This window comes from Rattus norvegicus, chromosome 13, assembly GCF_021556685.1.
Source record: "Rattus norvegicus strain SHRSP/BbbUtx chromosome 13, alternate assembly SHRSP_T2T, whole genome shotgun sequence".
Lineage (NCBI taxonomy): Eukaryota > Metazoa > Chordata > Mammalia > Rodentia > Muridae > Rattus > Rattus norvegicus.
Window position 1 is genome coordinate 48,781,272 of NC_141546.1, and position 27,964 is coordinate 48,809,235.

Genomic DNA, 27,964 nt, shown 5'->3' on the forward strand with positions numbered 1-27,964 from the left:
GTCACTTCCTTTGCAAGTCAGACTCATTAGGAGGGGCCCACTTAGACCCCTGCATTCTGCCTCAAGGCCCCCACACACAGGGCAGGGAGGGAGGCATCCCTCCAGCCAGAAGACTTGGGAGGGGAATGAGACGAATGTTTCAGGAGGAGGACAATAAAGCAAAGACTTAGAAGGAGGTAAAGAATTCGGATCTAGCTCTGCCCCAGTGGTGGAATGGAGGCTGTTTTGCTGGTAACAGAGGTAGGCTTGGGAGGCGTGGCCTTAGGCCTACTTCTTCCCATCAGGAGTGCTGTCTGTCACTTGGATTAAGTTCCATCTGGTATTCAAAGGGCTGTGATTCTCAACCATGGTCACATACCCATCAGTAGGGGACCGATGCCCAGGTCTCAATCAATCCAAACCATAGAGCACTTGGTATATGGTAACAGCGCCCAGATGGATCTAACGTTTGAGAGCTCCTGTCCTTGGTTACTTTAGTCCCTAATTGGTACACATACATTTGGGTTGCTGTTGGCTGAGAAAGTGCTCTGTGCACTTCACAAAGACCCCACCAATGAAATAAGTATGTGTCCATGGATGCACACAGGTAAATGTACACAGCTGTGTATCTATGTGCAGCTGAGTCTCTAGGGGAAGAGAAGGTGATAATGGCAACTCTAACAGTGACCCCTGCTTGCCCACTACCACCCTGAACTGGGTTCTTACGTCCATCCCATTCTACAGACTCCATCTCCAGAATCAGTTTTACAGATACCTGGACGTGGAGGCGCTCATGGAAGGGATGGGTACTGGGCTTCTGGGACCAACAAGAAGAGAAAACCTGCCTGGAGTAGCGGAGGAGGGAAGTGAGGTGGACAGGAAGGGCAAGAGCTAGAGCTCCTGCGTGTCCGAGGACTCGACGGACCTGGAGAGTCTGGCCACCACTCGGGTCAGGGCCCTGTTCTCAGCCTGCAGTTGCTCGTTCATCTGCTTCAAGGTTTGAATCTGTTTTAGCTGGTGAAGGTTCTGCAGAGAGTGAGACACGAAGACAGACAAGACAGACAAGACAGACAGAGGGGGAAAGTAGGACAAAGAAACGACGTGACTTTCTGTTCCTGGTTTTAGTGTGCATGCAAAGAGGGAGTTGGGATAAGGCAGGCGTAATGAGCTCGAGCTGAGACAGGAGGAGGAAGAAGAGGAGGAGGAGGAGAGGGAGGGGGAGGGGGAGGAGGAGGGGGAGGGGGAAGAGGAGGAGGAGGGAGGAGCAGGAGGAGGGAGGAGGGAGGAGGGAGGAGGAGGAAGAGGAGCAGGAGGAGGAGGAGGAAGAGGAAGAGGAGCAGGAGGAGGAGGAAGAAGAGGAAGAAGAGGAAGAAGAGGAAGAGGAGCAGGAGGAGGAGGAGGGAGAGGAGCAGGAGGAGGAGGAGGAGGAGGAAATGCACTGGAAGAGGAGGAGGAGGAGGAAGAGGAGGAGGAGGAAATGCACTGGAAGAGGAGGAGGAGGAGGAAGAGGAGGAAGAGGAAGAGGAGGAGGAGGAGGAAGAGGAGGAGGAGGAGATGCACTGGAAGAGGAGGAGGAGGAGGAAGAGGAGGAGGAGGAGGAGGAAATGCACTGGAAGAGGAGGAGGAGGAAGAGGAGGAGGAGGAAGAGGAGGAGGAGGAGGAAATGCACTGGAAGAGGAGGAGGAGGAAGAGGAGGAGGAGGAAGAGGAGGAAGAGATGCACTGGAAGAGGAAGAGCTGTCTGTGGTCTGTGGATGAGCCCTGAGCATGCTGGGATTAGCTACATCAAACCCCACAAGTGATCACTAGAAACGAGAGGCCAACAAATGGCTTGGACCTTCTGACAAATTCACATGCAGAGCCACAGCCTAGGGACTCTCCTTCATTGTCACTGGGACTGGGCTGAAGATTTGGGAGGGGATTCCTAAATCAAACATCACCCTTCTCTCTTCATCTTGTCCTCACACACTTGACCCCCACCCCTATTTGTTTTCTTGCTTAATTAAAAAACACAACCAGAGGGGTGTTTTCTTTAAGCACTTCCTGCATAGAGCATGCATTAGTAAGAAGGCTGATGTGACACCTGCCAGCTCTTTGGGTGGACCTGCAACCTGTTTTGCAGGAAGCATAGTCAACTTTCCCAGTTCTCCCTAAAGCACACAGAGCTCGTGAGGTCCTGCAACTGTCAAACGGCCTCTGACCTACTCTACATGAGTATATGTATCACGAAGTTCACAGCTAACTTGTGCTCTCTGCCCTAGTTCGTGTCGAGGCTTGGAACATAAATACGTTTAAACAGATGTATAGTTTGGGAATTATAAATGCACAAAAGCAGAGACCTTGTAAGTGCCAGGTGATGATGGAACTGGCTAGGTCACTGTGCTCTAACCTTGCCCGTGCCTCAGTGTTGCAAAGGAATAGATAACCAACACAGTCAGTCTTCCTAATATTTCACAAGTGACTCATAGACTTCAATAAAGGGATCACAGCACAGGCTGCCAACTCTGCCACGTGCCTTCCTAAGGACCCTCTGCACTGACCTGGAATCTAAGACTATCAGTCCTCTTGGAAGAGGGAAATGGCTTTGTTATGCAAGGTCTGGGTCACAGTGGTGACAGAAAGGTTCCAGGTATCAGAGCAGACTCTCGTACTACATCACAGTGAGCGAGGACAGAAGCGAGAGATTAGCGGGGTGATGGTCTGCGAGTGAACCGGCAAGGAAATGAAAGTAGCAGGAGAGAAACAGTAAAAAGAAAAACAAATGGAGACACACTGCTCAAGAGTTCTTTGCCCAGAGAGGAAGAATGACTACCCCAGAAAAGGAATGGCCCCCAGGCACCTCTGGCAACTCTAAGTATCTTGACCACAGAGGGGACAGGTAAGGGAGACCAGAACCGCCATGGAGGGCTTTAAAGACATGAGTAGAAACACGGAAACCCCTGGTAATGCCGTTCATTGGTGCTGACCTCTGATCAAAGCTTGGAATACACACACAGTCATTACAGGGAGTGGCCATTGTCTCTGAGGGGTTTCATAGCAATCCACTATAAAAGTGGCCTAGTCTGCCATGTGGACACAGGCAGCTCTAGGTGGAAGAATCTGGAAGCTATCTGCGTGGAGGGTGGTAGGGAACATCTGGTGGAGTGTTCTGCAGGAAGCAGTCATGAACACAAGCATGGCAGAGACTTGATGAGGACAAGGAGGAAGAGGAAGAGGAGGAGGAGGAGGAGGGCAGAGCATGGAGCCCAGGGTGGGGCACAGGGCAAGCTGGCTAGCATACTTCCAGAGTAAGCAAAGTGGAGTCCAGAAGCACCTTACAGGGGGATGGCTGCTGGGCCCTTCTCATGCAAGGGCCTGAGATAGGGAGGGTAGGATCTAGCAAGAAGCTGAAGCTTAGTGGAGGATGCATCAGTACAAAGTCGTTGGATATGGACACCCAAGACAAGTGCAGAGCAGCTCAGCTCAACTGACATGCACCCCTGTCAGATCTGTCATATAGCTCTACTCCGATCTGGTGGAGTAGAGTTTCTCCTAGGGAGAGGCACACTTACCTTTGTGGGTAGACACCATGACCATCTCTCAACCACAGAGCCCTCCATATGCCTGGGAGGGCCCTTCTCATGGACCTTTGTGTTTTGTTGGTATCGGGGAAAACAGGCAGTGATGTCACTTTTGGACTTGAGTGACCACTGAGCTTTCAAGCAAGCACAGGAAGTCACCCCTACACATAGCGCCCTATTAATGGCTCCAGGAGACACTGGACTGCATAATCTGAGTGCACAAACACAGAACGGGTCCCGAGGCCTGGTAAGATTCCCCAGACGTGACAACTGTACTATTCACTGACCATCTCACACAGATGTTCAGTCATCAATCCTCAGAGAGTTGGTGAGCATACGTGATAACCTAATGAAGACCTTGAGAACCAAACAGTCACATTCTTCAACTCCTTTAGAGCCAGCCACAGGATTTCATAATATATTCATAAAATTGAAGAAGGTACAGACAGAAACTTAACTGAAGCGTGACTGGGCAGTCTGAAGCACTTCCCCCTTAGGCCTGTACAAATTATGTTTAGGGCAGTACAGCCTAGGTGTTTATCCCCCATTTGGCTTTGCAAATGGCAGGAGAGAATAATGGGGACTGAGTGATGAGGTGGATTTCTAACACAATCTCAGAAGCAACTTACTCACTGATTTGGGGGCCAGTTACGATCTGGTTCTACTTGATAATTTATATATTTCTCCCTTTATGTCTATGGGCTTTAATTGCATGCATGTCTGTGCACCACATGTGTGCAGTACCAGAAGTGGCCAGAGGGGGCACTGGAACCTCTGGACTGGAGTTAGAGACGGTTGTGAGCCACCAGGTGGGTGTTGAAAATTGAACTCAGGTCCTCTGGAAGCAGCTGATGCTCTAACCTCTGAGCCCTCTCTCCAGGCTCTTAAATTTGGCAAATGACTTTTGATTAGAAGGAATAAATACTTGCATGTGTTGTAAGCTCTTGAAATGCTGAAGAAATGAATGCATGGCCTAGTTTAGAAAAAAACACAGTTTGATAGGATAAGAATATAGAAACATGCAAACCTGTGTCAACCCAAAGGATTGAGAGCAACTTGGAATACCAAAGAGCTTCTGTACTTGGCAGTTTAGTGTGTGTGTGTGTGTGTGTGTGTGTGTGTGTGTGTGTGTGAGTGTGTGTGTGTGTGTGTGTGTGTGAGAGAGAGAGAGAGAGAGAGAGAGAGAGAGAGAGAGAGAGAGAGAGAGAGAGAGAGAGAGAGAGAGAGATAAGCTCCAGGTCAGTATTTCGGTCCGTTCTTTCTGCCCCCTGCATCTCCCTTCCCTTGTTTTTGAGATTGGGCCTCATGTATCTTACACTGGCCCAGAGCTTGCTGGGTTACATATATGCATCACCATGGTTGGTTTATGTGGTCTGAGGATCAAACCCAGGGCTAACTGCATGTTTTGTAAGGATTCTACCTAGTAAGCTATATTCTTTTTTCTTATTTTATTTATTTTTTGAGGTTGTTTATTTTCTCTTCTCTTCTCTTCTCTTCTCTTCTCTTCTCCCCTTCTCTCCCCTCCCCCCCCCCTCTGTCTGTCCTGAAAAGGTCTTCATGTAGACCAGGCTGGTCTTGAACTCACAGAGATATATATGCACGATGTATGTGCTTGGTGCTCACAGAACTAGAGTTGTGTATTATTGTAAAACATCACGTGGGTGCTGGGAACTGAACCCAGGTCTTCTGCAAGAACAGCGAGTGCCCTTAACCACTGAGCTGACTCTCTAGCCATCCATGTCTAGGCCCTTCTTACCAAGTGTATGGACAGCAGCCTAACCACAGAGTACAGAGGGCACAGCCGAGGGTCTCGGAAGATACTACAGTAAGCGGGGTGGATTTGGAAAATCCAGAAGATGAAAAAATGCCATGGTGTTTGTGAGGGTAGCGTTCTGTCTGCTCAAGAGAATCAAACACTATTCCTACTTGCTGGTATTTTTGGGTCAATTAGGAAATGTGTAGTGTCTGAAGGGTACCTGTTACTGCTTCAGATTCTACATGGCTATTACTAGTCACATGGTGGGTTGGCGACCAGGAAATGAGGGGTAGGCTTGACATTTCCCCTTCACTACAACTGTAAGGGGTAACGGGACTGAGTACAGGCTCTGAAAACTTTTCCTTGTGTGCGGTGAGGTATCCATAAGCAACATCTTTTTAGGCCATTAAAACCACCACTGTCTCTTGGGAAGTAATCCACTTGCACACCAGAGACCTCACTCACCGAGGACACTGGGGATTTGTCTGACACTGCCCCAGGGTTTCTGCCTGCTAGAAATCTACATCTGACATTGCAGTCCACTAAAATAACATTTGTGGAGGAAGGAAGAATCTGAGCAAGCTGACATGGCCATGTATCGCCATGAACTTCAGGGATGAGCTGCTCCGATATCTTAGACAGGTGGCTCCCCTAAGCAGCCCCATGTTCCTTGCTTCCTTTCCTATGGCAACGGTCTGGCACTCAACATTGGCAACAATCCATTCAGGAAGCTAAGGGAAGTAGTAATGGTTGCTGTCGGTCATCCTTGAGAAGGATGGCAGTAAGCCCTCAAGTAGGTCATGTGGAGGTATGAGTTGCTCTAGTTCTAGTGGGTGAAGGTCAAGAACTCTAGAATACTGCAGAGGAAATGGCCTAGGACAGGAAATCAATATGCAAATCAATTTTGATACTGCTATAGAATGACTCAGCGGCTTTCCTCCTGCTAGAGCTGTGTTTGGTGAGGAAAGCCTGAGGCCACGCCAGAGCGGGGAGAATTTGTCCTAGCTCTTTCACCAGTCTCCCAATGGGAAGTCTCTGCTTTGAAAACCTTGCAAGTTCGGCTTGGGATTTTTGCCTCCAGCCTGCTGGAGGTCTGCCCTGTGTCCCAGTCAGTCGCTCCTACAGGGCCCCTGCGGTGGCCACAGTAGATGCGGTATGAACTGAGCGAGCACCGAGGTGCTAAGGGGAGCTGCTCACTTCCTGACTTCCTGAGCATGCGGTTGGCAGTGACATTTAGAGCAGGCGAGCCCAGGCTCAAGTGTCTGCTTCAGCAGGCGTTCAGACAACAGGCGCGCCAAGACAGACAGACAGACAGAGAGAGAGAGAGAGAGAGAGAGAGAGAGAGAGAGAGAGAGAGAGAGAGAGCGCCTTTACCTTCATCTCTTCCTCCATCTCCGACATCTTCCGCTCCAGCGCTCGCCTCTCCTATTGAGAAACAAGGAGCTTGTTGAAGAGAGAAAGGCATCGAGAGCTTGTTGAAGAGAGAAAGGCATCGAGAAGCTGCCTCCACATGCCACTCCACGAGCAGCTTCATGATCTTTGAGTCTGTCTCGACTAGGGCCGCCCTTTCTCCACACATGCACTGTCCTGCCACCATGGGACAGTGCTACTTCACTGACGATGGATGGTCCTATTACCTAAGTCTTCTATAAGAAAAGTAGAAGAAACAGGGGTGGCATCTGGCTAACGTCCTTTGCAAGTTAAAATTTTCAAATGACTGCAAGTAACTAGGACCCTTGCTCTCTACAAACAAAAATCCACCGCCTTTAGTATCACTCCACCTAGGTTCCCAGGGAACTTCACCTCAGGGAGCGGATGGGCGGACATCACTGCCTGCAACTTCTCCCTCCCCTTGCTTTCTCTCAAGTTAGTAACTCTTAGTTTAGCCTGAATTCATCGAGGAGCTGTTAAGCAGATGAGATGCCAAGGAGGACTAGTTATAGGCCAAGGGAACGAAACAGAAAACTTAGCTTTTCCCACAGACAATGAGAAAGACAGGAATATACTATATCCTTAGAGTCAGATAGGGGTCATCACTAAATCTAACTGGGATTCCCCAATCCAAGGATGTAAAGTCCCAGATATAAATATCTGACATCAGGTCAGGAATCTGACTAGAACGTCCTCTGCCAGAGGGCTGATGAAAGTCTGACTGCCCAGGTCTTAAATCATAAGACCTAGGTCAATGGCAAAGAGTCTTGATGAAAAACTTCCTTTAAAAAATATTTCTGAGTGTGTGCACATGTGCGTGCGTGTGTATCCATACCGTGGTATGGAGGTCAGAGAACAACCTGGGCCCAGTCCTCTCCATCCACTGCGGGTTCTGCTGTCAGGCCTCACACAGCAAGCATTTGACCGTTGAGCCGCCACACAGGCGTCTGCCTTCTTTTGAGACTAGGTTTGCTAATTTTGTGGATGGCCTGGAACTCGCTATGAAATATAGGCTGGACTTGAATTTGTGACAATCTTCCTGCCTCTGTCTCTGCCTCTCAAATGGGATTACAGGTGTGTGACCAGATAAAAACTTCCTTTCTGTCTGAGGTCATGGAAAAAGGGAGAAAGCCCTTAGACCTGTGTGCATGTTTAAATAACCAAATATCTTGGAGCTGTGTGTATGTGTGCAGTTCTGAAGGCAGAAGAAGAATGCACAGGATGACTTCCCAAGGCTCCTTCCCACCCAAAAACTGGCACGTTCAAAGTAACCAACTATACGGGAAAGCCAGACTGGTCATCAAATTACTGTCCAGAGTTAGACCAAAAAAAAAAAAAAAAAAAAAAGAAAGAAAAAGATTAAGCTGGGAACGGAATGTGGCAGAGCTCCTGCCTTCTTAAGATGAACTTTTTCCATTGGCACGGACAACAAAGTTAGAGAAGGTCAGAGGAAGACGTGCAGCAGGCGGCCAAGGGAGACAGATGAGCATACCCGCTTCTCCACCTCCAGCACCGAGGACCGGTCAGAGGTCTTCTCTTGTTTCTGCTGTGCAAACACAAGGACAACACCTGTTGTTTAGGCTGTCTCACGTGTAGTCAGGAGCCCCGCTTTGCTCTGCTTTACCACTACGTCCAGAAAGAGGCAGCAGGGTTCTGGGATTTCCCTTTAGCGAGGGTCTCAAGCAAACAGACTGTGAGATTTCGAACCCTGACACTTGCCTTGAACAGGAAGTGGGATGGCCCCCAGGGAGGGGAAGGTAAGAACAGTTTCTGAGGCTAAGCATGTGTGTGTACAGATGCTACTCGTAATACATCCCCAGCTCTCATCTTCCCTCTCCCAAATACTAACTCTCCTTACACCAGATTACCCCTGCTCCGCTCAAGAGACTCAGCTTCCCTTTATAGTCTGCAGGGCCCCAAACTTGAATGCAGTCCTTGGGGCACTCTTGTAGCCATCTTTCCCTGTCACTTCTGTTCTGAGCACTGAGACCATTTCCCTTCTAGTGCGGTAGTCTCCTTAGACAGCTTCAGGTGTCTGAACAGAACATTTCCACGTTTATCTGTTAGGCTTCCTTCTTAATCTGTTAAGATTTTACCTGACAAAGGATTTACAGTACATTTAGATCACTACTGACTTTCAGTTCAATCCTGCGGAGGAGTAAGATGATTTGTCCACTACACCTAAGAAGAGTAACTCAGGGAGTGGCCCTGCCTTCAGTCAAGGAATGTAGGAATCTCTAAGTCTCCTTTGGTCTTCAGGTTAGAGGACTAGGCAGAATTTCGTGTGTTCAATGGGCGTTTAGTGACAAAGGAGGATTCTCCTCTCCTGCCTAGCACAATGCCCAGACTGCCGCAGTAAGAGGGGACACTAGGCTGCCCTGCAGATGTTCCCTCCTCTTCCTTCCTTTCTTCTCAACTACCGAGTAGCTAAAAGTAACAACAAAACTTAGAATTCTGGCTCTCATCCTAGACTTTCACCTTCTGCTCTCAAGGTCATGGCTGTCTGCCTTTATATCGAATCTCCTGAGAAGTGGAAAGGAAAGGGGGAAACGTATTAGGGATCTCGGAATTTGTTTATAACTTCTTTTGTTTCTTTCCTAAGCTTGAAGAGCTGGGAAGATTTCGATATTTGTGAAGTTCAGAAAACAAAGGACTAGCTTTTTGTTTGCTTGTGTAGTTTTAAGTGAGTTGGCATTTATGTAGGATGCTGCATGTGTCCATGTGGGGACTGTCTCCAAACAAATGCATGAGGCTGACAGGCCCACCCGCCCTCCCTCCACAATCCCAGCAAACATCTCCATTTTTGGTAAATAGACTTGGTCTGTAGCACTATCATTTCTTTCTAAGCTTCAAATAGCTTGTACTTGGTAAAATTAAGTATATCCCAGCATACCTAGCAGAGCAGCTGGCTGGGTTGCGATGGCGCCCCAGGGACTGGGAAGGACCAACTAGATTCTGATCTGTGTGGGTCACTCTGAGCAGTTTGTTATGCTGGGGAAGAACTCCAGGAGCTCTGGCTAGCGTCAGCAGCCCCCACTGAGGAGCGGGGCTGCAGTGCTTTTTGTGGGGCTGCTCCTTTATGTTCTGAGAGGGGCACAGCTTCTGGGAGCAGTGTAAGGGCTGCATTTAGTACTAACACTGCCCATCTGGAAGCTATTCAGAACTAAACTAGTCTCTGACAAGACATACTGCCTAGTTTAGCAATGCGGAGGGGAAAGTGACCATAAAACGTATTTATCCTGCCCCCCCCACCTGATGGCAGGGTTATAATTTTGTCATGGACTTTTCTTTAAATCAGAGACCTTCCTTCCCACCCCCACAACATGGCTTTAAATCTAGTGTGTGTTAGCTGTAGGCCTCAGAAAGTGCAGTAAGAGCCACGTATGGCTCCTGTGCCCCTCTTTGCTGCCTTGTGCACCCCACAGGGGCTACAGTAAGATGCTAAGATAGTACTCAACCCTTCCCTGACTACATACCATGAGCCTGGGATCCCAGGAGCCTGTAATTTCATTTTTCATTTGGGTTATATCATATTACCAGATTAAGCAGCCACCTCTGGTTTTCATTTTATATTCTCATAAAGAATCCTTTTTTACCTCAGTTCTGCTTTTGAAATACTCAGTCAGCAGGCATTCTGGGAGGGAAATAACTGAACAGGCTTCCTGAACTCTGCACCAACGGAAGGCCAGCTGCTGTAGCTTTCAGCTGCAGGGCTTGTTTCATGGGCAATGAGACCATGTCCCCCAGTGGCCTCTCAGATTTGTGTAATTAAATCAGGCCTGGTGGTAAGAGGGAGTGGCTTACCCCATCTCACTGTCACCAGTTCCATAGAACCAGATGCAAGGGGGAACACCTTTGCTTCAAGGTGGAGTCCCCTGGAACCTAATCTGGACCACTTCATCTCGGGCGTAAACAAACCACTTAGGTTATTTGGGCTCCATGTTGGGTTTTCTATACTCGGTTATAGTCTAGTGCTTATTTCTCTCCACAAGGTGAGGCACAGAGGACCTGAACTGGAGCACCAGCAGGATGGGAAGAACCACTTAGAACTGACCCAGTACTGTCCCGACTGTCCTTCCGCTGTGAGAAGCTATATTAATATCAACGGCTAGCATTCAGAACATCAGTTAGTGGTTCATGGAACTAACTGTCAGTTTTCAAACTTATTCCATTATTTAGGAGCTCCCGCCTGTCGGCTTGAGGAAGTACCACCTGAATTCCATCTCCCAGCTTGTCCCCTAGATAGATAGCACCCCCCACCCCTCCCTCCCTCCCTTTCACCTTCCCCCTCCTCTTCACCCTCCCTGGCCTTGCCCACCCTTCCTTACCTGGGCCATCTTCTCAAGCTTGGCTTTGATATCAGCAAGTTCCAGCTGGGCCTCCTGAAGCTTTGTTTTCAGTTTTTGGTTTTCGGTCAGGGCACTCTCATAGAGCTGTGAAGGGAACAGAACCAAGTCACTGCATGGGCTCCTAGTAGAAGAACTCATAGTTCCGCTTTGAGCTTCCATGATCACCTAGGTGCAGAAGAGGAGGGTGGTCTATGAAGAGCCACTGCTCTCTGGCTCAGGGCAGTGGGCTCTCAGGTGCTGACACAGGAGAGAGATGGAGAGCCCCACCGTCAGGGAAGCTAAACCCTGGGGGGAAAACCACACACCCATTTCTCCCACAAGATATAAAACAGACTTATTGTTTTTGGAACTGGGTTTGTTGGGTTTTTTTTTTTTTTTTGTCAAATTTTGCTTAACAACAACAAAAAATATCAACCAAAATATTTCCTTAACCAAAATGTTTTGGTTCCCCATCACCCCCTGCATCTCAAACACCTGAAAGGGAATGTTTCCAAAGTCCAAAGAGCAAGAGCCGAGAGAAGTAGATGGTAATTTTTAAAAACTAGCACCAAAAAGTATTTGGTTGATATTCAAAACACCTTATCAAAAGCATTTGTTTCTTAAAGTAAGTCTAACCGAATAGTTCTCATGGGCTCAGACACACAGAATTATGCTTTTTACTCTTTAAAAGTAGTACATTTCTTACTTTACCCTACACTTCTGAATATTTAACTCTAGGCATACGCTCACTACGGTAATAAAAACAACACGAATAGTCTTCCGTGGGTAGAAGGTGAAGCAAACAGCTCTGAGAAGTACCGCCGTACTCCTTATTCAGAACTTTGTTTTACTACTGGTGGAAAAGGCTAAAAGTTTTATATGGCAAAAGTCAAGAATAGGAACCTGGAGAGAGATCCTACTTTTTTATAATCCCTGCTGCTGTCCTCTTCTACCCGGCTGGTCAGGCTGGCTAGACGAGCCTCCCTGGCCTCCCGACGGGCTCTTGCTGAAGCACGGTCACTGTGAGAGTCGCTGCTGGTCGGGTTACTGCCTCCTGACTCCAACCTGTAAGAGAAATAGTGAAGATGAAAGTCGGTTTTCAGAACAAAGTGTGTGTGTGTGTGTGTGTGAGTGTGTGTGTGTCTAAGAGAGAGACAGAGAGACAGATGTAGACAGAGACAGACAGAGAGAGACAGCCTAAGTCTAGTCAAGTCTAGTCTGTGCCTTTTCTAAGAGGCTAAGAACTCTGGCCAGAAACTTACCTCCCTTGACTCTCTTAGCCAGCATGCACAGGTCTCATGGACACACTGTGAGAGTGCGAATGAGCAATAACACAGATTGGGGCGAGATGCTATCATTTGCCAAGAATGGAGCTCACTTGAAAAACTGGTGGCTGGGACCATGTGCTGCTTTAAGTGTTAGAGCTTTGAAATTAACTGGAGTTGAATAGCTTCCTTCCCTAAAGAGTGTGCCTTTAAAACAAGTTTCTTGTGTCTGAAGGGCTCTTGGAAAATGATCACCACGAACCATCAATGAATCAGAAACACATGGGTTTGGAGAACGAGCCACTGGGAAGAGAGAGAAGGAATGGCACCCACAGCAGGCCACTTGGACTTCTGGGTGCACAACAGGTTTGCTGGAATGAAACATCCCAAGCAGCCTATTTTCTTCCCTGTATTCCATATCAAGACTTAGGCTTGTAGTTAAGATATCTATGCCTGGCAGGCGAGCTTCTAGAGCTGCTGGTGGCTCTATTTCCAGCACTGCTAAGAGTATCTGAGCTAATTACCAGCTAAGTGTCCTGGTGTCCTTTTAACCCTTCACACTAACTCCTGTTTCCTGTGCGCTGCTCTCTGCTCACTACTGGGCAGCACATACCAAAGCGCTGTACACTAACCAGCCCTCCAGAGCACTGGCCCCTGAACTGCTTTGGTTTGCACCATCACAGCTGTGAGACTGTCTGGTGTCTGTGGTGGCTGCCGGCAGAGCTGGCAGAGCTGGAGTAAGCACCGGGAAGGGCAGAGCAGCAGGTCCAGGAGGAGAGGGGGTGAGAGGAAGGTGGCAGCTGCACAGGGGGCTGGGCCTTTTTCTCTTAGAGACGCCAGAACCTGTGTCTTATTGCCCTCCCCACTCCCTGTGTTCACAGAAATCTCTGCACTGGTGATTTTCCTGACTATAACTGCCATTAACAGTAGGTCTCATATACTTCTGTAATGTCAAATAGCAATATGTTAAAATATATAATCCTATAAAGCCAGATGAGACCTCCATTATTTAACTCCTCCCTACACTTAGGATTCTGTGAGCACCTTCCCATAAAAATAAAAATATACTTCCTCCTTAAAAATGACTACATAGTCCATTCCTTGGTTATCTGGTAATTTAACCAAATGTCGGGTGAGAGACGCACTGCTTCACAGTCGTTAGCTGTCACCACATCTACTAACAACACCAAAACATGCAGTCTTATTTGTAAGTCTTGGTTCAGCTAGCCAATCACCTACCTTCCTTCCTTCCTATTTATTTAATTAATTAATTAATTTATTTATTTGGTGGTGGTTGCTTTCTGTTCGAGACAAGGCCTCTCACAGGCCAGAGTAGCCTCAAACTTGCTGTGTAGTGGATGTTGAACTCCTGACCCTTCTGTCTCTACCTCTTGAATGCTGGAATTACTGAGGTGTGCCACTTGCCACTTTTTTAGAAAAATGTTTAGAAATGTAGTATGTGATCGCGGCCAACTAGATTTTGAACACTTATTATGTGCGTCTATACTGCCTTCCAAAGAGACTTATCTCATTCCACCTGTCCTGTTTGCTTTCTGTATCTGTAATAAACACCGTGACCAAAAGCAACGTGGTGAGGAGAGGGGTTCATTTCACTTTATATGACAGTCTGTCATCCAAGAAAGTCACAGCAGGAACTTGAGGCAGGAGCGTCAGCAGACTAACTGGGAAACAGTATGTACTCGCTTGCTTCCAGGCTCGAGTGCTGTTATCTCTTCTTATTCAACCCAGGTCCACCTGTCTAGGGATGACAACACCCACAGTGGGCTTGGCCCTTCTGAATCAATTAGCAATCAAGAAAATGGCCCACAGACAAGCCCAAAGACCAATCTGATGAGGATAATTCTTCAAATAAAGAATTCTTCAAGTAAAGAGGGAACTCTTCTTAGGTATATCAAGTTGACAACCAAGATTTGCCATTGCACCGAGTTTACAGGAAAATGGTATTCTTATCGTCCTGTTTTAGTATTTTAAATTGAGGGGAAGGTTCAGTGTTTGGTTATTCAGTGCTGTTGTTTCTGGATGGTTAGTCACACTTTGTAAAGTGTACAGCTTTCTCTGGTCACACCTCGGGAGAATGCTCTTACACACCAGGGCTTTGACAACTGTCTAACACATCTCACAAACTTTTCACTTCCCTTTACTTTATGATGTTTACAGAAACTCTTTTCTTTTTCTCTATTTTAATTTCTTTGAGACAGGCCTTGTACTGCCTAAGTTGGTCTAGGACTGCCTATGTGGTCCAGGCTGACCTTGAAGTCCTGACCCTCCTGCTTCAGTCTCCCAAGAGCTGGAACTAGAAGTCTGAGTCACCATGCCCAGCTAGTTACAGCTATTTTTTAATGATAACAGTGTAAATTTACATAATGAAACTTGATATTTTATAATCTTTAGGGTACTATTTGGGAAGATTTTCCTTCATACAGATAATAAAATACTATCTTGTGTTATTTTTGTAGAAGGGGACTTTCTCTTTAAAATGTAACTATTTGAAATATATTTGTTCATTTCTTTAGCATGCATTGAAGGATGTGTTTTCTCAAAACAAGCAAACAAACCAAAAAAACAAAATAGTACATTTTCTCAAGTACTTTATATCCACCCATGAGATGCAAATTTATATTATATATCTGAAGGCATTGTGACACAGACTGTGTTCTGTCAGTCTCTGCTTACTTTACTTTTTATACATTTATTTGTGTGTGTGTGTGTGTGTGTGTGTGTGTGTGTGTGTGTGTGTGAAAACATCCATTAGGAATTGGTTCTTCAGGGCTGGGGATTTAGCTCAGTGGTAGAGCGCTTGCCTAGGAAGCGCAAGGCCCTGGGTTCGGTCCCCAGCTCCAAAAAAAAAAAGAAAAAAAAATTGGTTCTTCCCGTCTGTCATGTGTGTCCCAGGACAGCACTTTGTTGTCAGGTGTGGTGACAAACCCCTTTTCCAGTGAAGCCATCTCACCGGCCCTCTGGCCTTACTCTTGAACTGGTACACCAGTATTTTAATCATGACAATTTTATGATATATTGTGAAGTCTGCTGAGAAAATGTAGCCATTATAACACAACTGAGTTCTCTAAAGATGAGATAAAGCAAACAAAACAAAACAAAACAACAACAACAAAACCCTCCTTGCATGTTATAAAGCAAAGGCATTTTATACTGCTTGGCAAGTAAATTATTCCTTCTTGGCTGGGCCTTGGTGAGAGGACAGAGAAGTGACACATATAAATCTTAGCACACATTAACAAGTTCGAACTAGCTCAACTACCAGACAGATTTAGAGACCAATTTCCCCATGATGTCCTAGAACTACATCTGTTCCCTATCCCATCTCCTCGTGATTTCTCCGTCACAGGGATAGTGGAGAAGAAGAGGTTCAAACATTTAGTTCCAAAGACGCTGTTATTTTTATTTTCTTCTTTAAGAAGATCAGTTTTGCACCTTAGATACTGTGTGAAAAGATTATAGAGGATTCTTATTCATCTATTTTAGTAATTGCAGATCAGGCTTTTAGTTGATGGGATAAACTGTCCATAAGCACCACTCGGATATGAGATCTAGGGCTAGGTTCATTATACCGTGACAGTACCTCACCCCAGTCTCAGCTCATGGTCTCCTTGGTAACAATCCTGTCTTCTGAATTATCAGATTAGGTTAACTGCCTCTCCCCACACCCATGATACCCGCCTGCCTGTGGAATGGCACTTTCTGCATTCTCCTGAAAGGATTGTTGTTCCAGTAGATTGTAACTAGCTGCAGGTAAGGGCAGTGCCTCACTCACGCCATTTCCCAAGTGCCCACAGGGCCTGGCCCTGATGCAGGACCCCCGTCAGCTGGAAGCACACACAGTGGACTTGAAGAAGAGTGAGTTGCAGCAGGAAGGTGAGTTGAAGCTGTTTTATAACACTGGGCAAAAGGTAAGTCTGACTATTACGGTGACTGGAGAAATGCAAAGGAAGGTTACAAAGCACACCACTTAACTATTACATGACACCAAGGTTAACTAGGCATACATTCTCTCATAGGATTTAAGCATGCATAAAAAACAGAGTTCTTACCTAGAAAGTCTTTCATGCTAGAGAAAGGAGACAAAAACAAAAAGAAAAAGAAAACAGCATTAGCAAGAGACTAATTTATATATCCATTCATAAATTGTACTTTTTGAATCAGATGTGTCAACTTTCTAGTGGAGACAGGAGTTGCTAATTGAACTGACGGCACGCACGGCTGCTTGGCTCTAACTCAGAGGTCTTCGTACCACAGCTCACCCGGTCTGAGGTTTTGGAGATAGCGTCCTTTCAAATGGGCAGACCCCAAAATACAAAGTGATCAAACTCCTCTCTCTTCCAACTAGACAAGCTTGTGCTGAAGGAGGGCCCATCACTGGCTACTGTGTGACATGGAGCCATTTGACGTACAATATCCATCTCATTAATTCCCGTCAGGATCCCAGACACCCCAGCCTCCCTGAGTAAACAGTGCAGTTCGTAAACAAAACCTCAGGTCAGCTGCTGGTTCCTCCCAGATCACAGTAAAGATAGGGATGAGGGAGCTGTGGGCACAGTCCAACCCTAGTCCCTTAGATGCTGGTACAGACTTAAAAAAGAATAGTAAAGTATTTTGGGATCTCAGAAGCAAAGTATTTCGCAGATGCAAACTACAAGCATAGGCCTTGTTTAAATAAAAAGCAACAACAGTGACTATGTCTTCATCTTCCACCTAAAAAATTATAAATGACCTTGCCCTTCTATCCTTTCATAAAAAAAGAGCTCAAGCAAACAAGCATTTAACTGATTTATGTGACTTTATCTACTTCCTCTTCTGAGATGTTAAGAGAGTAACAAAACCTCAAAGGACAGAAGAGAAAAGAATGAAGAGACGCAGAGTCCAGCCATATGTAAAAGGAAGGGGATCTTTCACCTGGGAGCAACATTCCATGCACTGCTTTCCCTCCGGGGAAGACACTATTTTGTCAGTCCAGGCACAGAGCAGCCTCGTACATCACACCCGAGAGAGTCTCTGGGATGTGTAGTGTCACAGCACATCTCAGAGGTAGGTGGCTTTCTATGGACTCCCTCTTCAAGTCAAAGGCTGTACTCAGAATGGTGAAAAGAGCACATCCTAATTCTGTGGGGTTTCCTGTAGCTATGGAGTAGGGACTTCTTTTATGTGTTCTTAGTTAAGTTTACACACAATTTTGTGATATATTTCTGGTTACAAATACATTTAAATTCTATCGGTCTGCCTGTCTGTCTGTCCGTCCATCCGTCTGTTGTGTGTGTATGCATGTGTGCACATGTGCTACAGCACAGGTGTGGAGGTCAGAGGTGAGTTTTCAGTAGAGCATCCTCTCCTTCCACTGAGTCTCAGGGACTGAACTTAGACCATCAGGCTTGACAGCAAGTATTGTTATCCACAGAATGATCTTGCCATAAAAACGAGACAGGTCCCATTTGAGGTAAAAGGAAACCATTTAGAAAAAATTATGGTGTATCTATAACATTCTCCTATATTTGTGATGTTCTTTGAAAACTCTAAAATTTAGTAATCTGGAGTTATGGCAATTTTTCTTACATTTTTATATCTGTTTTTGTTGTTCTGTCTTCTTTGTTTTGTTTTTGTTTTGACAGAGTCTGGTCTCAAACCCAGAGATGTGCCAGGTATATATTTCTATCAGGTTTTAACATGTCATATCTATCTGTCACTGGCCACCAACATTATTTGTTTGTTTGTTTGTTTGTTTCAGAATTAAAAACAAGAACAGGTCTGGCAGTGGTGTTGCACGCCTTTAATCCCAGCACTCAGGAGGCAGAGGGAGGCAGATCTTTGAATTCAAGGTCAACCTGGTCTACAAAGTGAGTTCCAGGACTTGTCAAATACTTGTGAATAACTGGGCTACACAGGCTACACAGAGAATCTCTGTCTTGAAAAACAAACCAACCAACAAAACAAGACAAGAAGGCAAACAAGAACAGCAACAGTAAGGACAGCAAATCCATGCTTGGCAGGCGAAGGTGTGAAGGAGCTCACCACCCAGTATGCTTGCCCGAGTGCGACTCCACATGGCAGAAGGAGAGATTCCTGAGAGCTGTCCCCTGAATGCTGAGGCACGTGGGTACACACAAACACGATAAATAAATGTAAGAGCTCAGTGTGGCAGCACAGGCCTGTAATCACGGCTGTTCAGAAGGCTAAGGTGGGTCGAGCACACATACAAAGCCTATGTGGGCTGCACAGTGAGTTCAAGGCCAACCTGGGCAACTTAGGAAGAACTCGCCCCAGAATAAAAAGTAAAAAGAAGTAGGGTATACAGCTCTGTGGAGCACTTAACCTGGCAAGACCCTCGCTTCAATTCCCAGGATGGGGGCGGGTGAGAGAGAAGTCAGGGTACTGAGTTTGCACCTTTACTAGCTTTGTGGAAGATCTCCCTACAGCATGTGAGTGAATACCTACCTACAGGGAAATGTTAACTGTGACTTGTCAAATACTTGTGAATAACTGGGGCTGAACGTGATCCTGGCCAATGTGAAGAAACTGTTCTATACTTAAAGCCTATGGTATGCAGAGCCTTGCAGGAGAGGCCCAGAGAAAGAGGCCTAACTGGTTCCATGACACAGGGAGAGTCCTGCGAGCACACGTCAGGAGCCTGTCTGGAGCATGAGCAGGAAAACATGAATCTATCTGTGGAGGCAGCAGTGATCCCTGGGCTCCAGTTAAGAAGCTTCTAGAAAGATGAGTTCTGAGAAGATGATGGCAGACACACACACACACACACACACACACACACACACACACACACACCCCATTGTTTCAACAGGGACAACTTATTGTTATGGTGAGTGCTTTAAAGTCTTAATTTAAAAGTCTTTACCTGACATTCACCCACTCTCTTATTCCCAGTTAACATCCTTAGTGCTGACAGGGCCAGAACATGGTTACTAGTAACTAGAGCTGGCTGAATTGTTCATGGCTCTGAGTTCTAATTTTTTACTCTTCTGCCTATGAAACTTGGGCAAGTAGCCAGTAGCCCCTGGTAAGAGTTACATGTGATAACTGGGAGGAAATACATTGTTAAATGTGACAGTACCCTTGCTCTTTTCCTCTCTCTCTTCAGTTAAAAGCACATTGCTATGCTGGTGCTCATTAGTGTCCTGAAGTTAACTTGGTTCCTGTGAGCCAGGAAATTCAAGTCAAACGCAAAGCACTGCTGTAATTTCTCTCACACTCCTGGGCAGAACAGCCTTTCAACACCAGGTCCCATGCAAGCTGCATTCTACAGCTTCTCCAGAGACAGGTCTTGCCTAGGTGTGAAGGATGACTTGTTTATAACTGGGGAGACTGCCTGGCTGCCTTCTGCTTCTCTATTGTAGCATAAGCATTCTACAGTGCGCAGACTACGGTCTGCTTAACTTTCTGACCATTAAGTCAGCTCTGTCTAGCTGACTTCATTTTTCCCCAGTTGGTTCTCGGTTGGAAATGTTCCTTCAGTTCCTGCTTGTAAATAACCTGCTATGAAATAAGGTTTTTTGACATCTTCAGCTTTCATTTCTACTGTGTGAACTCTGGTACCCATCTCTACACAATTTAAATGTGTCTTGCTCCACTAAAATAGGAAGTCAGAATTTTTACTATGAATCAATCTTTGCAACTTACATATAATAAAGTGTGCTAATCACTACCAACTGGTTTACCACTGTAAGAATGAAATTAACATTTTTTTCCTTTTGAATGTTCTGGAAACACAACACTCCACATTGTCACACTGAAGTAAAGTTCTCAGTTATTTGACTACACAGTATGGCTGTGTATACTGTACAGTCACCATGAAGGATGCCGATGTAAGATACAAGTATTTAAAAATGGAAAGCCATAGAGTAGGCTAGTATTCTCAAGCAACAGCCAGAGAAAGGCCACAGGGTACCTGGATATGAACAGGTGGATTCCACGGAGGCTCACTTTTCCACAGATGAGAGCATGTGGAAAACGATAATGCCAATGTGCTCAGACTCGTGATGCCTACAGCAGTGCTTGCCCCCCCCCCCCATCTTTAGAGATAATTCTCATGGACAGACATCTTGGAAGCTGATGAATGACACCCCTTCCTGCCTGGAACACTAAAAGCTAATCATAGGCATGTTAAGATTCTCTGCTGTCACTTCCTTTCTGGTATCTATTATAGAGTGTGTAAGAGAGGACTGATCTGATAGACAAAGCAGTTGATGGTCTGTTCCCACAACATCCACGCTAGCTTCTACCTGACTTTGGAGTGATGTGGGATTCTTGGATTTTTGACTGTTGCACTCAAGGCTAGCTCTAGAAATGTTCTGGAATGGCTAACCCAACACATTAGAGCCATTTCCTAAATCTCGGATTTGGGTACAGAAGAGGTAAAACAGTTATCTAAATATAAATATTATTTCAAAAGACAGGAACACAGACTTGCAAAGGAGGTAATATTCTCTTTCTTAAAGAAAAGGCTTCCTTTAAGTTTATAGCCTAAGAAGAGTATGTTTATAAATCACAAGATAAGACATCCGAACCATACAGGATTTAATGTATACTTGTCTAACTCCTGATAAAATGACTTACGTTTTTAAATAATGCTTCCTGATTTTCACTAATAAATACCTCTAGAAAATACTGGTTTACTTTGCTTTTTGATATCATAGGTGATTGGAAGGTGAATGAAAAACCAAAACCAAAACCACTGGTTATGCCCAGGCAGAAAATGCTTTGGATATCTTGGGTAAAGGGTAGAGTAACTCACTGATATAGGAGATTTAAAGTCAACATTTCATTCTGTTGTCACTCAAACTAAGCTCATTTCAGCTGTTAGGCTGACATGACTTCTCACTGTAGAAAGCTGCCTGCCAATCCTCAGACAGACCACTGAGTAAATCTAGAGATAAGTGGAGTGGCAGTGTGCCTAAATGGTCTCAGGGGAGCAGTAGGTAAGGAAGTGTCTTGAGAGGCAAGCACATCACAGACCAGGAAATGAACACCAAAGGGTCTTCCACAGAGGAGGGCAGCGAATAAGGACCTCTAAGACACAGAGCTCAGAGACCCCAGCAGAACCTCAGATACTTAGAGACTGGGTTGTGGCTACCTACGTTTTAGGAATGGCCTGGTTATCTTACTTCTGGCCTCTGAATAGTTTTTCTTTTTAAAGCATAATAGTTACATTTAGTCCACTTGAGGGTCTAGATGTCTCATCTCTACAAAATAACATTATGTATTTCAAAAACGGTATAAATCTTTACCAATTTGCAAGTTATTATCTCAGACATTTTAATCAGGAAGTTTTGGAAAGAATATCTTCAAGTGTTTTTGTTTAAGAGCATTTTACTCTACCTTTCTCTCAAGACAAATGAAAAATGTCCACTAAGATGGGTCTCTGGTCTGTTTGAACTAGATAAAAATTGTTCAGTGAAGGGATTACATCACAGCTTTAGTGGCTCGAGTGGAGGCAGCAGATACTGGGACTGGGGCTCTGGAGCAGAAGAGACTTGAAGCTATGGAGAAACCAGTAAGAGCCCAGTGAGCTGAGTGAAAAGAATGACTGGCCGGATAAAACATGGTTTGAAAAATGCCCCACATTAAGAAATAGGCTCCTTCCTTTCATGCCTCTTTAAATACTCCTTAACAGCCCTTGCTCAGGCCTGCTTCTAATAAGAGAGCAGAGTGAAGACTGCCATTAATTCAGATGGCAATCCTAGAAAGGAACAGGACCCAGGATGGTTTTGATTTCTGAAATGAGGAGGGCCTTCAAAACACCAGAGGCTAGATTAGAATATCCCCGCAAAAGCTTTTAACTTGAAAGTTATCGCAATTCAGAAAGGCACATAATTAAAACCAAACTCTACCAAGTTTAAAATAAAGTCATGGCTCAGGAAAGCTGGGCCCAAGGGAAAGGAACAGAACAAGCCACATGTCCACTGCCAAGGTTGAATGCTTTAACTCATGTTCCTTTGGAGTCAGGGTCTGACCCCACAGTGATGGGAAAAAAAAATCTTCTATTTACATTTTCCAAAGAAGGACTAAGCAGAAGGAACATTTTCTATCATGTTCTGTATTCTAGCTGAGCCACGGGAAACAAATTGAGCTATTCTGGGATGCCCCACAGAGAACCACCCTTCCATTTTAGAGCTCTCAGACTCAAGGCTGATGAGAAACAAGCAAATAGAAGTAAGCCTTCAAGGACAGAACTTAAGACCAGATTTCAAAGCCCCTGAAAAACCTAATCATAACACACTCCCATGCACACACGCACCCTGCTAGAAACCATTATGGTTTTCTTACTATGTCTAGCAAAGATTAAAGTGTTCTACCCTTGCATCTTCAGGGATGCCCTTCATAACTAAAATGGATAGGATTTCAAGGAAATTGAAACAAGGATGGTTGGTATACTGCTCTGTAGTGTTGGACTTGATCTTCCTAAGTCTGTATCCCTAGTAAAATAGTTAAGATCTTATACAATGTTAAATATACAGAGAAAAAGAACAGGTTTGTATAGAGATGTGATCGTGGGGAAGGCCAGAGAGCCTTCATACATGTGCATCAAAGCTACCAACTTCCTTGTCATCATCAGCTTCACCAGCATTAGTCTCTATTATCACCAGAACAATGATCATGAACTCGGAATCTCAAAACACACATGACCTCAGTCTTACAGGTCACAGGGCTGCACTGCTCTAATGGCTTCTTTGTTCTCTGCCTTTGAGCTCATTCTTCAGGAGACTCCCAAGATCCTGCAACTCAGGCTGCAGGTCCCTGTGGCTTTCCTGCTTTCAGCTACTGGCCACTTGGGGTCTGTGGGATTTCCGTATCCCTTCTCGCTTAGCCCCTTCCCCCTCAGTCTGGCACTGGCGCCCGGGCCCTTCCCCCTCATCCCTTTGCTCTTTGTGTCATCAGGTTCATGTGAATAGATCAGGCATGCCCACTTGGGTGAAAATCTGCCCAGCAGAAGGTCAACTGTGCACACAATGGTTTCATAACCATGGCAATCTATTATTTTCATAAATACAGCGCCAGGATATAATCCGAGAGCCATTTCTAACTTTTCTCCTTTAACAACAAAACACGGTCCAGTTAATAACATCCTAGAAGAAATATGGTCTCTCAGCTACAATGAAGAACCACATATATTTTGTATCCAAACAATTCTAAAAATACTGCCTTATGTTAGAAAAAGTGATCATCCACATGAGTATGTGAGAGACAGTGGACTTCCAGACAAGAAGTTGACAACTATAAAATCACATAAGTCTTCATCATATTAAAATCCTCATCATTTTAAACTGCTTGTTTGCCTGTACCAACTACTACATATGGAAAAAAATAGCTAACTGAGAAAGTCACCCTCACCAATTAACGCTGTCTCTATTGTAGCTATTTCTCTCTTTATTTCCATTTATTACTGGATGGGGTAGACACTGGATGGATGGCATCAGTCCTCTCCTTCCACACTATGTGGGTAACAGTGGGCAGTGCGTTACCCACTGAGCCCTCTCTCAGACCCTATACTATAAATATTTGGGGGAAATGTCACATGCTGGATAATGCATCCACATTCAGTTCTCCTTTGCTTGTTTACTGTGGAGGAATACATGTGAACATCCTATCATATAAACTTTATAACACTGCAGGCAGAAGGGAATCAAGTAGTAGTAGCTTGCATGTTTTACCAGACCTTAACATAAGACAACTGGGTTGGCAAGATGACCAAGTGCGTGAAGGCTCTTGCTATCAAGTCATGTAAAGTGATTCTCCAGGACCCACACTGGGGAAGGAGAGAACTGACTCCTGCAAGTTGTTCTCTGACCACTCCCCCCAAATAAATATAACAAGTAAAAATAAGTTTATTACATTATAGAAATACTCATCTTCTGGGGGCATTTATTAAGCTCCCAAAACATTAGGATTTTACAGTTCATAGTTTTCCTGAAGTTCCTGAAGAATGTCTGGATTATTTTGGAATTATAAAACGTACTTACCCTAGAAGGAATTATATGAATATCCCAAGTCCTCCATAAAATATTTGAAGCAAATGATTTTTTTAAAAGAGAATTCTAAGGTCCTTAGGATATATGTGTGCCTTTATAAGGTCAGGCATATTCTGTACCTCGCCATCCTTGTGCTGTGTCATCCTATGGCTTGGATACACCAGTGTGCATGGCTATCTGAATGCATATTGTAATCATTCAAAAACTGGGCTCGGTAAGACCTGACTGTTAATACTGCAGATAGTAATTCAGAAACTAAGGACAGAGCACTTGCCTAGCATGTGCTGAGCACCATCCTCACCACAGGAAAGGAGCCACACATTCTTGAGTGCCCAGCTCAGTCTTGAGTGCCCGAGTCCTAGTCCGTAGGCGTCCTGGTGGCTCTCACAAGCTCTTTAGCAGTTCACACTTTTTCAGGGTGGTAAGCTTCCTGCCACCAAAGCCCAAGAGGAATGTTTTCTCACGTTTGATGTTTTGAGGCAGGGTCTCACTATGTAGCCCTGGTGGCTTCTAACTGTGGCAATCCACTTGCCTCTCTCTCTCTCTCTCTCTCTCTCTCTCTCTCTCTCTCTTTCTTTTTTTTGGAGCTGGGGACCGAACCCAGGGCCTTGCGCTTGCTAGGCAAGCGCTCTACCACTGAGCTAAATCCCCAACCCCGCCTCTACCTCTCGATGCTTGGATTACTGACACTCAGCCATGTCTTTCTGTGCATGTGTGCACGTGTTGGGATGATCAGTCTGACACCATGCTTGGCTGATACGGATCTCTCCTTCTCCCTCTCCCTCTTCTCCTCTCTCAACATAGTAAATGCTGTAGCTTATTGGATAGTAGTCATCTAAATTTTATTTGGACCAAGCTGCTAATGAAAACTTTTAAAAGGGCTTTCTAGATTTTGAGGTCCTCAGCAGATAAGCACTTCCCTACAAAGATTCCAGCCTGCTGACCTGACCCACAGTAACAGTAAAACAGTCAAAAGGAAACAATCCCCAAGCTTAAGTCACACGAGGTTTAACGTTATTTCTCATAACTTCGACATATCATGGACTTCCTCTCTTTTTAGCTTTTTCTTTTTGCCCCACAGATACCCCAATATCAACTCATCTACTTTGGAGCTGTAGATGCCCTGGCATGTTAAACAGGAATCATTTGAACTGCCCTGGGGAAACCCATGTTCAGCTCTCATTTCAGAAGGTACAGTTTCTCACACATAGCCTCTGACTTTTCAAAAACAGTCAAATTTTATACAGACAGCGGTTTTCATTAAGTACCTGTGTCTTGCCAGCCTCACCAGGGATGTAGAGAATAAATATACAATTACAAAATCTAAGATACCACTTTGATCTTATAAGCAAGCCTATAGAAGATAGCAAGGTAAGAAATGAAACTGGTTTAATGCAATCGAGGGCCAGGTTATCTGGTTCCTATAGTAAACAAATAGGGAGAGACGCATATGGATTAGAGATCTTGGACAAGGCTTTAAGTAGGGCTTACAGATGTCCTAGCGTCTGAAGCTGGTGGCTGTTAAACATGACACAATCATGTGTGACTGATGGGGAATCTGTCGCAGGTTAGGGCTTTCCTAGAGCCACAGTTACTCCATAATGTTACTCTGCTCTGAAAGGTGATGTGCCAAGAGATTAAAGCAAAAAATAGAACTAAGAAACTATTATTCTATTTTTATTGTTCCACAGAGGAACGGAGTCTTCAAATGCACAGTTGTTTGGATTTAGGAGCTGAATGGTCTGTTAAAATGTAGGCCTCAGCAGAGGCAACAGGCTTGGAGGCCGGGCTAGAAGGTCCTTCAGGTAAGACAACCCTCAGTAATTCACACACTACTATTTATAAACTTGTTATAACTTAAAAGGCTCCAAGTTGCAATATTTGTTTAAAATTTATTTATAAAGCAAATTAATAGCACAAACAAAAGAATAAAATCACCTTTCTATGAGGACCTTTTTGAGTGCTAAAAGTGGTTTTAGAGTAACTATCTGTATATAATTAACAGATACACTAGACATGATGTGGGGTCTTTACTACCACAGAGCATGGCATATTCTTTTTCCTTAGGAGCCAATAGCTTTATTCAGAAGGGGTAAGTAGGAAGTGGGCTGGATCCACAAATAAAATGTTTTACTTGAGTGCTAAGGGATTTATTTGCTCTTAATTCTAATTTTAAACTTCCAATTTTAAAATGATATAAATTTGTCTCCTTTCCAACTATTCTGTAAATCTTCCCCCCTTTAAACTAGGTTCAATCACCCTCATCGTCTTTTCCAAACCAGGCCCAATAATACTGGCAATCACCTATGCGCTCTTTCTCCCAGGCACGGCGGTGCACTGGAGCAGCTGCACATCTTACGGTGAGGATAAAGGCTTCGGATCCTGACCTACTCAAAGCGCTAGCTTCCCTGTGCTTCCATGCTGCCCTAGTTGGTCCTTTGATCCTCCCAAAGCTTGATGACTGTTAGAGGGATTAAGAGCAATGAATCCCTCATCACTCAAGTGAAAGATCTTATTTGTGGATCCAGCCCATTTCCTACTTACCCCTTCCAGCTCACAGCCTTATTTTTCCTTAAAGCAATACAAAGATTTTAAAGATCCACTTTCATTTACTTTATGCTTTAACTTTGATCTAAAAATACTTAACTTTTCACCCAGACTTTGAAAACAACTATTTATATGTGGATGGCATCGTGTAACTCAAGAAGCTTGCTGGATGGAGGGCTGTGATAACACCCAGCTTCTGACAGCCAACACCCAAGGCATAAAACGCCCACCAGGTACAGAACCAAAAGGGAGCTAAATAACAAAAAACCAAAAGGCTGATGAAGTCCAACTCCAATCCTCTCCCCTTGGCCTTCTGAATACAACTAATTGTCAGCTAACTATGAGACCAAGAGAAAAACCAAGGCAAGCCAATGTGAATGGTCTGTAAACTTCTTCCAACTGTAAAAACACAATTCCTGGCTATGCAACCGTTACATATTGAAAATAAAACCAGGATTCAACTGCAGACTCAGTCCCCTGCCTCTCAGCCGTGGATCCGTTGAGAACAGAAGCTCACTGCTGTGACAGAACTCTGACTCCAATGCTCCCAGGCACAGGAAGGAGACCGGGAGCCTGCTGCTATCTTACTGCATGTGGCTCCAGTCTCTGCTGCTGGTTGCCACTTCTGCTTAACATTTAGTCCTTTCTTTATGAGACCTTTATTCTGTAGACATGGTTACCTCTCATGGCTCTACTCATTACTGTCTATCTTTTTAGTCTGAAATTAGTTTATTATGCCTTGAGTTCTAGATCAACTCTAGGTTTAATATCTCTTAACTACAATGTGCAGGATTCAAAAGTATCAGATGCGTTCTCTCTCTCTCTCTCTCTCTCTCTCTCTCTCTCTCTCTCTCTCTCTCTGCAGATTTTGGGGCATTTGCATAAGAAGTGTTGGAGATAGATCCTCAGACAGGAAACTCATTTGTTTCTCATGTACCTTGGGCATGCAGCAATAGATGGTTTTTACTATATTTTTAGTGCATCTCCATTTCTACTGCCACATGAAGTCAGAAATGGGATTTTCTTCTTGTGGCATCATGTTGGCCCTCGAGGTGTTCAATTCTGGAGCCTTTCAAATTGTGGCT

The 27,964-nt window shown here is 44.9% G+C and overlaps 1 protein-coding gene across 15 annotated transcripts in view; it reads right to left on the reverse strand.

Moving 5' to 3' along the window:
- Ppp1r12b (protein phosphatase 1, regulatory subunit 12B) overlaps positions 1-27,964 on the reverse strand; it is a 197,918-nt gene that overhangs the window by 10,279 nt on the left and 159,675 nt on the right. For 4 of the 15 annotated variants that reach the window (XR_015635213.1, XM_087580775.1, XM_087580781.1 and 1 more), the window contains 5 exons: positions 16,389-16,405; positions 11,974-12,118; positions 11,054-11,158; positions 8,218-8,271; positions 6,669-6,719 (listed from right to left, as the gene is read on the reverse strand). Coding sequence is in view for 9 of the 15 variants with exons in the window: in XM_087580775.1 (XP_087436901.1) it covers positions 6,669-6,719; positions 8,218-8,271; positions 11,054-11,158; positions 11,974-12,118; positions 16,389-16,405 (372 nt within the window). In the remaining 6 variants the exon portion in view is untranslated. 15 annotated transcript variants of the gene reach the window in all.